Source organism: Panthera leo, chromosome E2 (genome assembly GCF_018350215.1).
Source record: "Panthera leo isolate Ple1 chromosome E2, P.leo_Ple1_pat1.1, whole genome shotgun sequence".
In the NCBI taxonomy this organism is placed as follows: domain Eukaryota; kingdom Metazoa; phylum Chordata; class Mammalia; order Carnivora; family Felidae; genus Panthera; species Panthera leo.
Window position 1 is genome coordinate 4,639,496 of NC_056693.1, and position 12,257 is coordinate 4,651,752.

At 39.5% G+C, this 12,257-nt stretch overlaps 1 protein-coding gene across 5 annotated transcripts in view; it reads left to right on the forward strand.

Annotated features, from left to right (window-relative positions):
- Positions 1 to 11,866: 11,866 nt before the first annotated feature.
- LOC122207960 (zinc finger protein 345-like) overlaps positions 11,867 to 12,257 on the forward strand; it is a 52,543-nt gene continuing 52,152 nt past the window's right edge. For all 5 annotated transcript variants that reach the window (XR_006197072.1, XM_042918403.1, XM_042918401.1 and 2 more), the window contains exon 1: positions 11,867 to 11,969. Coding sequence is in view for 4 of the 5 variants with exons in the window: in XM_042918403.1 (XP_042774337.1) it covers positions 11,961 to 11,969 (9 nt within the window). In the remaining variant the exon portion in view is untranslated. The remainder of the gene's footprint in view (positions 11,970 to 12,257) is intronic.

Genomic DNA, 12,257 nt, shown 5'->3' on the forward strand with positions numbered 1-12,257 from the left:
TGAGAATGAATCATCAGGACTTCATTCCTCCATGGACACATAAACTTGCACACAAGACACTGACCATATAGCCTAATAGATAATTCTGTAGTATTGTCATGCTATCGTGCAAATCATTTTCCTATACCTCGAATAATCAAGAAAAGTACCACATGAGCCAAAAATCACCACAGAAGGAAACTTAAACATAAAACTGAAATCCTTAAGACAGGATACAGTAAAACTAAGACCATATCAACCATAGGAAGTGTTGGCATTCAGAAAAGATGAACAAAATTGATAGACCTTTCAATCAAGTCAGAATGAAAGAGAAAAGACTAACTAAAGGCAGCAGTGAAGTGAAAGCAGACACATTATAACTGATACGACTGAAATAAAAATAATTATGAGTGGCAATAGAGGATACTTATATGCCCACAAATATATACCAAGAGATGAATAAATTTTTGAATAAATTCAAAAAATGGTAGAAGTACCTGTACTCCATCCTGAAAAAAAAAAATCACTACTGCTGACAACTATGTAGACTTAAAGAGTAATAAAAAACATGCAAAACAAATGAAAAACAAAAAAATCAAACTAACTCCAAATAAGGAAAAGTCCTATGTCCGATGAATTCATTGGAGAATTCAAACAAACAGCTCATGAGAAAGTACTTTAAATCTCTTCAAGTATTTCCAAGGAGTGAAAAGAGAAAATATGAAAATACTCTGTGGTACCAGCATTGCCAGGTTACCGAATCAAAGGAATACACTACTGTAAAGAAGGCTACAAACTCCTAAGGAAAAAAATAATCTCTGTTCACAGATGATATGATCTTTAGAAAACTCTAAAGAATCCTTATTTTTATTTTATATTATTTTGGTCATTGCTTGTTTTATTTCTGGTAAGTTTTTCACTACTTTTGATTTTCCTATTTTTTAAGGTTTTAAATTTTAAAAATTTATTTTTTAAATAAATGCTTCAAATAATGAAAACATTGAAGTCAACAACATTACACCAAAAGGATCGAGAAAAGGAAGACTCTTAGCTGAAATTTAGTAGGAGAAGAAATAACAAATGGAAATCTGAAATCATTTTATTTAGAAAGATAAATCAGAACTAAATAAAATAGAGACCAGAATAAAAAAAAAACATAACATTGAAAGTAATGCCCAGTTTAACCAGAAAAATAACAAATTGATAATGCTTCAACTATATAAGCAATTGTATCCTAACAAGTAACTTAGAAAAGAAATCCTCTGGGGCTCTTGGGTGACTCAGTCAGTTGGGCATCCAACTTCTGCTCAGGTCCTGATCACAGGGTTAGTGAGTTTGACCCATGGGTCAGGCACTGTGTTCAGAGCTCAGAGTCTAGAGCCTGCTTCTGATTCTGTGTCTCCCTCTTTCTCTGTGCCTTCTCTGCCTGCTCTCTCTCTCTTTCTCTCAGAAATAAATGAACATTAAAAAAAATCCACTTAATTCTTAAAAATGTTACTAAGATTAAATTGTGAACCTTAAACCCACAAATTTAGAAATCTTCTTATAGGTAAAAGAAGAATGAAAGTTGAATTCAGAATCAAAAATCTCTCAGCATAGAAAAGCCCAAGATCACATGCATTCCATGGTCGATTCTAACTGACATTTAAAAAAAATAATAACTAAAGGTAATCTTTTCAAAATCCTATAAAGCATGGAAGATCAGGAACACATTCAAAACTATCCTGTGAGGCCAGCATTACTATGACACCAAGCAGGATAAACACAATAGAAGAACAAAAAAGTCTTGTTTGTCTGATAGAAGTATTGCCACTCTGACTTTCTTTTGACATCCGTTGCATGCTATGTGTTTCTTCATTTCCTCATTGTCAATCTGCAGGTGAGTTATGTCTGAATGAGTCTCCTAGAGGAAGCATATATTTTTTTGTTTTTATCCATTTTGCTACTCCTGGATCTGGAAGTCTGTTTCCTTCCAGGATTACCAAGATTTCTGCTATTATTTCTAGAAAGTAAGATTCTTCCCCCTTTTCTCTTTTTCTTCTGACTGCCATAATACAAATATCATAACATTTGATGGTGTCTCTGAGTTCCCCAAGTCAATACTGTTGCATGATTCTTCTCCTGTCTTTTGCTTAGAGTCATTATTTTTCTTTATTATTTTTCTTCTAGGTGACATAGTCATCCCTCTGTTACTTCTAGCCTGCTGCTCACTGCTAAGCCTGTTTCCAGTCCTTTTTTTTTTTACTGAAAAAAAAAAAACTGTTTATTTTTTTGAGAAAGATACAGAGAATGAGAGCAAAGAGAGGGAGGGAGAGAGGGAGAGAAAAATCCCTCTCAGCCTCCATGCAGTCAATGCAGAGAACAAGTTGGGGATCTGTCTCCCAAACCGTGACCTCATGACCTAAGCCAAAATCAAGATTTGGATGCTTAATTGAATGACCCACCCAAGTGTCCCTCAATCTTATTCATTGCACTGTTCTTCTCTGATTCTTTTTTAGTTGTTTTAGCTCCCTGGTAAGGTTCTCACTATTCTTTTTTCAGCCCAGAGAGTATCCTTATGAATTTGCCTTCAATTCTCCATCAAGCATGTTACTTATAACTGTCTCACTTAAGTCTCTCTTCACGGCCATATCTTATTCTTTGACTTTGGATAAATTCTTCCATCTTGGCATTTTGTCTAAGGCTCTGCCTTCCTCTGTATGTTAGAAAAGACAGTTAAGTCTCCCATAGATCATTTAGGCCAGTGGCCTGCAGATGCTCTTCTTGACTGCTATGGACAGTGTAGGGTCCCTGGCCTGAACATGGTAAGTCATAGCTAGATGCGCTGTGGTCTTCTTGTGAATTGAGACCTGACATCAACTTCACCAGAACTGAGGCCCTGCAGAACTGTTTGGTCAGGAAATGTGGTGTGGGCAGCAACTTGTGCAGGTCTCTTGGAGCAGGGACTGACCTTACTGAGAATGAAGCAAGCTTGGCAGAGAAGGGCAGTCCCACCAGAGCATAGGGAGGTGGGGGCTTAGTGTAAGGAAAGCAGACATTCAGTGTCCCTAATGAGCAACTTCCTACAGGTTGCTCTGTGTTTATGCTGAAGGGCAGGGGAGAGAAGGAGCTCCAGCTAGGTCTTTAGTTCCTCTACAGATATCTCAGTGAATGTTGTGTGTCCAGGAAGTGCTTCTAGTGCAGTGAATAATCTCCCGCCCTGTGGGCTCCAGGCATTCTTCAGATGGTTTTGCAACATTGATTGATCCCAAGATGTTTGCCTGCCTTCTTTCCAGAAAAATAACAGTACCCTCTAGGCTCTATCCCAGCCAAGCTGATGATCTTTAAAACTCCAGACTTTAAGACAGTTAGCTGCCAGAGCTCATGAAATTCAGCCCTTCTCATTTTCCCAGCCAATGGTTCTGTGGAAATGTTCTCCTTATGCTTTCACGTGTGTGTTTCTGTTTCACATGACCTCCTTGACCATGGCTCCCTGCTCTGTGCAGCACTGCAATCTTATTCCCCCTAAACCATGCCTTTAAACTTTCTACTGTCTTCAATGTGGCCTCTTCTCTCCCTTAAGTTGGGGACTTTGTTCTGTCAGTGTTCAGACACACATCTGGGAATTTTGGAATCATTTGTCAGTTATCTAGTCATGTTCATGATATGTGAAGAGCCTAGGGTCCTGCTACTCCGCTGCCATTTTTCTCCACTCTGAACAATCCCTATATATGAAATTCATACACCGTTTACAAATTTGGAGAAGACAAACACAAACATAAAACATAGTTGTGTTTCTACACAACAAAGAACAATCCCTAAAATATGGATATAATACATTTATAGTAGCATCGCCAAATATAAAACGCTTACAATTTGACATAATGAAAGAAGTCAAACCTAGTTTACACTATAAAATATTGTGTAGGAATAGAAACAACAAATGGAATCACATCCATGTTCTTGGACTGGAATACTTAATATTATTGAGTTGTCAATAGTACTCAAAGTGCTCTACTCATTTAATGCAATCTCTATCAAAATCCCAAAGTCATTCTTGGCATATCTATTAAAATCCACCCAAACATTCATATGGATATCACAGTGTAATATTTACCCAGAATAAACCCAGAAATGAAAGGCACCTTGGTGGCAAATGCTTCCTAATTTAAATCATATTACGGAAGATGGAGACATAGGAGGGCACTGGGCTCACCTCATCCCACTGATCACTTAGATTCCACCCACACCTGCCTAAATAACCCAGAAAGCCACCAGAAGACTAGCAGAATGGCCTCTCCAGAGCCAAGCATAGACAAGAGACCCAAAGAAGAGGAGAAGAAGGGTGGAGAGGCGGTGCACATTACACGGACTGGCAAGAGGGAGCCTGGGCAGTGAAGGGGCAGCCCACCGGGCAAGGCAGAGCCCCCGAAGTCTGGCTTGCAAAAGCAGAGGGGCTGGACTCCATGAGTTCTGACAGCCAACGGGACTTAACATCTGGAATGTTAAAAGTCAACAGCTCTGCTCTCGGCGAGCAGTAGGGCGAGAGGACACCGGAAGGGAGTGTTGTTGAGCCCCAGAAGACAGAGCTCAGCTCGGCAGGGGAACAAAGGCACTGGCAAGCGCCATCTCCCTCTCCCATCCCGCAGTAAAATTCCAAAGGGAACCACTTCCCCTCACTGAACTTGCTTGCACTGTGCAAACACCCAATGCTGTGCTTGTGTGGGTCCATGCTCCTAGGGTCCTGCCTCCCTCTGGTGCTTCAGGACCCCTCCCGCAGGGGACCACCCAAGGCAAAGTGAGCTAAGCCTACCCCTCCCGCCCCTGTGCACCTTGCAGATCCACCCCAGCTAATACGCCAGATCCCATCAAAGCAGCACCACAAGCCTGACAGTGTGCAAGTAGCCCAGACAGGGTCACACCACTCCACAGTGAGTCCTACCCCTGGGAGAGGGGAAGATAAGGTACACACCAGTCTGACTGTGGCCCCAACAGTGGGCTGGGGACACACATCATGTCTGATTATGGCCCTGCCCACCAACACAAGTTACTCTGGACAGCACAGGGGAAGTGCCCTGCAGTTTGGAGCTACCACACGGACTACCCAAAATGATGAAACGAAAGAATTCCCCTCAAAAGAAACTCCAGGAAGTAGCGACAGGTAATGAATTGATCAAACACTAAGCAATATGATGGAACAAGAATTTAGAATAATAGTCATAAAATTAATCACTGGGCTTGAAAAAAGCATAGAGGACAGCAAGAATCTATTGCTACAGAGATCAAGGGACTAAGAAATAGTCATGAGGAGCTAAAAAATGCTATAAATGAGGTGCAAAAGAAAATGGAGGTGGCCGTAGCACAGATTGAAGAGGCAGAGGAGAGAACAGGTGAATTAGAAGACACAATTATGGGAAAAGAGGAAGCTGAGAAAAAGAGAGAGAGAGAGAGAGAGTGAGCAATTTCTTACTTGAGGAAGCTGAGAAAAAGACAGAGAGGGAGAGAGGGAGAGGGAGGGAGAGAGAGAGAGAGCGCAATTTCTTACTTAACACATCCCCAAAGGCAAGGGAATTAAAAGCAAAAATGAACTATTGGGACCTCATGAAGATAAAAAGCTTCTGCACCGCAAAGGAAACAATCAACAAAACTAAAAGGCAACCAACGGAATGGGAAAAGATATTTGCAAATGACATAATCAGACAAAGGCTAGTATCCAAAATCTATAAAGAACTCACCAAGCTCCATGCCTGAAAAACAAAAAAAAATCCACTGAAGAAATGGGCAGAAAACATGAATAGATAGTTCTCTAAAGAAGACATCCAGATGGCCAACAGGCACATGAAAAGATGCTCAATGTCGTTCCTCATCAGGGAAATACAAATCAAAACCACACTCAGATATCACCTCACACCAGTCAGAGTGGCCAAAATGAACAAATCAGGAGACTATAGATGCTGGAGAGGATGTGGAGAAACAGGAACCCTTTTGCACTGTTGGTGGGAATGCAAACTGGTGCATCCGCTCTGGAATACAGTGTGGAGGTTCCTTAAAAAATTAAAAATAGCGCTACCCTATGACCCAGCAATAGAACTGCCTGGAATTTACCCAAGGGATACAGGAGTACTGATGCATAGGGGCACTTGCACCCCAATGTTTATAGCAGCACTTTCAACAATGGCCAAATTATGGAAAGAGCCTAAATGTCCATCAACTGATGAATGGATAAAGAAATTGGGGTATATATAAACAATGGAATACTATGTGGCAATGAGAAAGAATGAAATCTGGCCTTTTGTAGCAACGTGGATGGAACTGGAGAGTGTTATGCTATGTGAAATAAGTCATATGGAGAAAGACAGATACCATATGTTTTCACTCTTATGTGGATCCTGAGAAAATTAACAGAAGTCCATGGGGGAGGGGAAGAAAAAAAAAGAGGTTAGAGAGGGAGACAGCCAAGGTATAAGAGACTGTTAAAAACTGAGAACAAACTGAGAGTTGAGGGGTGGTGGGTATTGAGGAGGCACCTTTTGGGACGAGCACTGAGTGTTGTATGGAAACGAATTTGACAATAAATTTAATAATAAAAAATAAAATAATAAAAGGATCGGTCTTCTAAAAAATAAAAATTAAAAAAATAAACCATATTACGAAGCCATAGTTATCAACATAACATCCTTCAGACATAATGACAGGCATAGAATAACGGACAAGTGTTGGTGAGCTAGACCTGACTTCTCCAATGTTAATGTTTATGACAATGAACTGAAGATCTCATTAAATTCATATTGTGACTTGGATTTCTGGCTGAGGTGTGAGTTTCCATATTTCACTCAAATTGCAAGTGACACTAACATAGTCATTTCAAGAGACATGATTTTAATTCCAAAAGAAAACAAAAAGGGAAAAAAGAAAAAAAAAAAAAGGAACAAATCATGATGACTTTGAAATTTAAGATTATTGTGGAAAGTACAAATTGTAACCTTGGGAACAATAACCACAATTTTTCTTGAACATTTCTTACATAGTACAAACCATTCTAACACTTTTTCATAAATTCCCCCATGAATCCACGGTGACCGATGAGAACATTAGATGTGATTTTCATCTTTCACAGGAATATGTTGGAAAAACTGTAGTCCTAGTGGAGCTTGAGTTTTAGCGCAGAATGTCTGACTTTGAATTTGTCTAATGGAACACACAGACCACTATACAGAGGAAACCCTAAAAGAAGGTTCAGAGTAGGTTCCAAAGTGAAAGAGGTAACACAAACACGACTGAACCACAGACCTCATCAACCACAAGAGCAGAGTAAGGATACAACACAAAATATGAAAATTACAAATCAAATTAAAAAAAAAAACAAATTTGATAGAATTAAACTGTTTTGGTCACTGAAACCAAAAAATGTTTTCAGGGGCTTAAAACGTACAGATCTATTTGTGGTGGAAGCTTTTTGTGTTCCCCCAACACACCACAGAGACCAACACTCACATTGATATAACCCACAGTTATTGTTTGTGAATTCCCTAGGGTTTTCAAAGTTCTTGCCCCATTGATCTTTTCTGCTGAATCATATTTTACATATTTAAGACAGTTGCGTATATATGATGCATATTTTTTTTCTAGAGCAACAGAAAGGTGATAAGGAGCAGTCCATCTGTGACATGAGTATAGAATCCAATGGAAAGTTTCAGCAGCAAGGCCTGACTGATTTACAATTTCCACTTCCTACACTAGTATCTCCAGCACACAGGAGAGCTTTAATTTTCTAAAGAGACTAAAAACAACATGACTCACAGAAGCGAATTTCCAGCTTCAATGAGGTAATTTATGCACATCTTTCAGTAAATCCTCCCAAGGAATTTAACATTACATGGGAAAAAAATATTAACCTATCATGGAGGGATCTTGCAGAGAGCACAGAGAAAATGAAATACAGAGACCCATAATGATTCACAGTTGTGTCAGGTACCTAGCATTCTTGAAAGGACATATAATAACTGCTGGAAAACACATGTCCAGAGCAGCAAGTAAGTAAATCACAATCTAAAAGGAAACATGAAAACATGTTGACAGGAACCCCAGTCCTCCTGCTGACTGACGTCCTAACTTTTTTTCTTTCAAGGATGATGTTCTTGTATTCCTTCCCGAGAGTACCCAGAGCAAGGTACCTCTCCATACAAACGTTATTCATCCAGTAAGGTAGAAGAGGAACAGGCAGAGTCCCCTACCTCATTTATCTCTAGGAAAGAACAATAAAAACGTGAATCCTTTCGAGGTGGTAGAAAAAGAGAGGGAAGAGGCACACCTCAAGTGGGAACCAACAGGTTGAATCAAGTGTCCACGAAATCCAGCTTGAGTTCATTCATGGGCACTAAGTGTGTTTACAAAATGAAACAAAACCACACAATACTTCTATAATCAGAAGCACACTGCCCCTTCTAGGCTGTAGAACGTAAGCCCCAGATAAAATTCCAGGCCTGCATCACAGGAAATGAACAGTTTCAAAGGATGCTTAAACATGGGGAAGAGGGGGCGCCTGGGTGGCTCAGTCGGTTAAGCGGCCGACTTCGGCTCAGGTCATGATCTCACGGTCTGTGAGGTCGAGCCCCGCGTCGGGCTCTGTGCTGACGGCTCAGAGCCTGGAGCCTGTTTCGGATTCTGTGTCTCCCTCTCTCTGACCCTCCCCTGTTCATGCTCTGTCTCTCCCTGTCTCAAAAATAAATAAAAATGTTAAAAAAATAAAAAAAAAAAACACGGGGAAGAGGACAAAATAGGTGAGCCTAAGGCCCTTCTCTTTCCTCTTTTCATTCAAGCTGCCTCCACCCTTGCATGGAGAATTTGGTCATCCACTTTTATTTCTCCTCCTTCTAGTCACCATGCCAAACATATTCTTGGAAATAGTTGCCTCTTTTACCTAGCAGTGCAGGTACAACAGCTTCTGATTGCAGTGTTGCATTTCTTAGCTTGGAGCCCATCGATTCCATAACTTTTAAAAATATCAAGTTTTCCCTGTCCTTTTAATAATTCCCACAGCTTCATGCTACAGGATGTCTTGTGTTTTCAACTCAGGTTTCTTCCCAAAATCTGACTAAAACGAGCATGGACATAAAGTTTAGTTGCACTTTGGTATTTTCCCAAAAGAATTCACTTATACAGAACAGCCTTCAGAAGACATGTGCCCATTATTACAGGCACTTTAGGAGAGGAGAGATGAGACAGAGCACCCGGCAGGGCAAGCAGTTTGAGAAGCTCTCACAGAAATTACTGTTCTTCATTTATCTCCTGGGATGCTCAGCCAGTGAGGACTCCAGACTCCTCTAGATGCTCATATTCACTTTTCCACTCGGCTACGCACACTCTCCTTTCTCCCATGTCCTACCTGTCCTCCAGCAATTTACCTTTATCTCCATTTTGATAAAGAGAAATTAGTCTTCCTAAGTCTGCATGAACACCTAGGAGGAGCATGATTTGGAGAGTAAGTTAGCTTTCATTATAGACAACTTCTTAACAAAATGGTTTAACCTATACATGTACATGTGGATTGGTATCTACTTTTTCTCTCTTTTTCTCTTCAAGTATACTTGACGCACAATGTTACATCAGTTCGATGTACAACTGTGTCATTTGACAACTCTACAGGGTTAATTATGCTCACCACAAGCGAGCTACCATCTGTCACCATACACTGCCGTTATAATACCACTGAATGTATCCCCTGTGTTGTATCTCTTATCACCATGACTTATTGATTCCCTAACTGGAAGCCTATCCTTCGCTATCCCATTTACCCATTTTGCCCATTCTCTCTCCCTGTTCCACCATGGTAACCAGATGTTTCTGCTTTTGTTGTCCTTTCTTGCCATTTGTAACAATGTACATAGACCTAGAATGTATTCTGCTATGAAACATAAGTCAAAGAATGAATAGTATGTGATATCACATAAATGTACTAATAAATAACAAAACAAATGCACAAACAAGAGGAGAAGCCAACACATGAATACCTACTTTGTTTGATAAAGACCATGGATACTCTCAAGACCTATAAAAATTGCATGATTCCACACATTCCATAAGGTAACAAGCTGGTCTGTAACTATTTTCCAATCCTGGCTGAAGATAGGAGACTCCTAGATCAAGATCTAAGAATTGTATGGCTCATGACAGCAAACACCATAAACATCTTGATCACTCTAATATCACCTGTCAGCCCCCCACCCCCAACTCCTACAGGTAGATGATGCACATACCATGGGTTTGTGAGACCCTGGGCATAGGAAAACCCGGTATCTTCAAGGAATATCTAGCTCCTTCCAACCAGGTACCATAGAGCTAATCTGAATGCTCTGGAAATCACCCAAAATGCACATTGTAGCACAAGGGATACACCCCTAACCACTCTATAAACATACCAAAATTTGTGCACCCAAAATCATGGCAGACATCTTTTTATCCAAAAGCTATCACTGTGGTTTAGATTCCTTTAGAGACAGTGATGAATGATTTGGCTATACTCGTGTTTGGCACTAAAGTCTGTAGAACTTAACCATTCTGCTATGGAAATAGAGGAATAAGCATTCATGGCAGCAAGGAGGCACCTTGTACGTTTTTGAGTTCAAAACTGATATTGAGAATGTAGTCTCATGAGATTTGTAATCACTACTAGAGGCAGAAAAAGAGAACTAACAGAAGTCTCTTCCAAGACGACACTGATGTTAATCCATGTGAAGAAATGACTTGTTCAAGCAAATGAAGAGAGCACGCTAGAACATTTTCAGAATACACTGCAATTTGTTAGCCACGTTGGAGGAAAAAAAAATAAAGATAGAAACTCTCTGTCCGTACACAAACCACATAACACGGTTATTTTGAATACATTTCTGATTGAAATTGGAAAGATAATGATATGCTTTGAAAAAGAAAAATATTTGTGCCTGTGGTCTCTACATAAGAGAGGATTTCTAAAAAAGATTAAAAAAAACCCCACTAGCCATCAAAAGGAATTATAGAGGACCAACATTTATGTTTCTTGATCTCAGTGGCTTACAGATATGTGATCAGTTTGTGAAATTCCATTGAGATGTTTCTTTATGATCTGCACATGTGACTTCATTGAAAAGAACAAACTCCTCATCAAAAAATAGAAGTCAATAGATAAGTATCAATGTACACACAATGACACATTGAAATTAAATGTAGAAAGTAATGTCACACCGTGACTAGATTTTAAAGGCTTGCTTCAAAAAAGGGATGTTTTTATTTCTACCTAAAGCAATATGTTGCTGAGTATACAATGCCCACAGAAATAGAATGATACGTAGATCTATTTTCTGAATGTGAATACAGGAAAACACAACAAAAAAAATAATAAGTAGATAAGGTGTAAGGAAAAAACAAACATGGTAAATCCAAACCCCAATATCTTCAGTAGAATATGAAACATAAATAAACAATATGTTCCTGGTAACACAAAACTTTGCTTGAAGATACTACATTGAAAATTTCCTAGAACTATACCTAAAAGAGAATGATAAAATTGGAAAAATAAACAAAAAACAAAACAAACCATGTAGTCATAACCAATCAAACAAGCAGCAAAGCAATATATCATATAGAATAATCTTTAAAAGGAAGGAGTTTGTCCCTGTGTTATTACTGTTATTTTTCAATATCAAGTTACACTCTTTCATTATTCTACTCCATGGATAACAATCTTCGTGTATGTGTGCATATTTATACACACACATACATTTGTATTAAGCATACAAATATAAATACATGAATATAGGGAAACCTTTCTTTTCTTAGCTCATAAGACATAAAAACATTCGTCACAAAGGAGTGACATCACAAAAACGGTGACAGAGCTAGTTCCCACTCAGTACTTTTCAGAGTAAGCTCAGCTGCCAACTATTCACATTAGACATCACTGGGGAAATCTCAATACCCCAAAATAACAGGTATTGAAAAGAAATTCTTGTCCTTCCATTGAACCAATGCGAAATGTGAGTAGAACATGCTACCCTACTTTATTTTATTGGTTTCTGCAACTGATAGATATCCTCTTCCCACTCAGGTCCGAATGGGTGTAAGGACAGCCCAGGCTGTGAAACATCATAGGGACATCTAGCCTAAAAACTGGGTAGGCTGTTTAGAGCAGAAATATGCTCAGTGCCAGGGACTGGTGACCAGCTTCCCAAGGAATCAGTGCTCTGAACATGGTTCGGAGCATAGACTAGACTCAACACAGGGCTGAGTGGATATGAGGGAGGTCTCTGCCAGCTGTGGGTCAG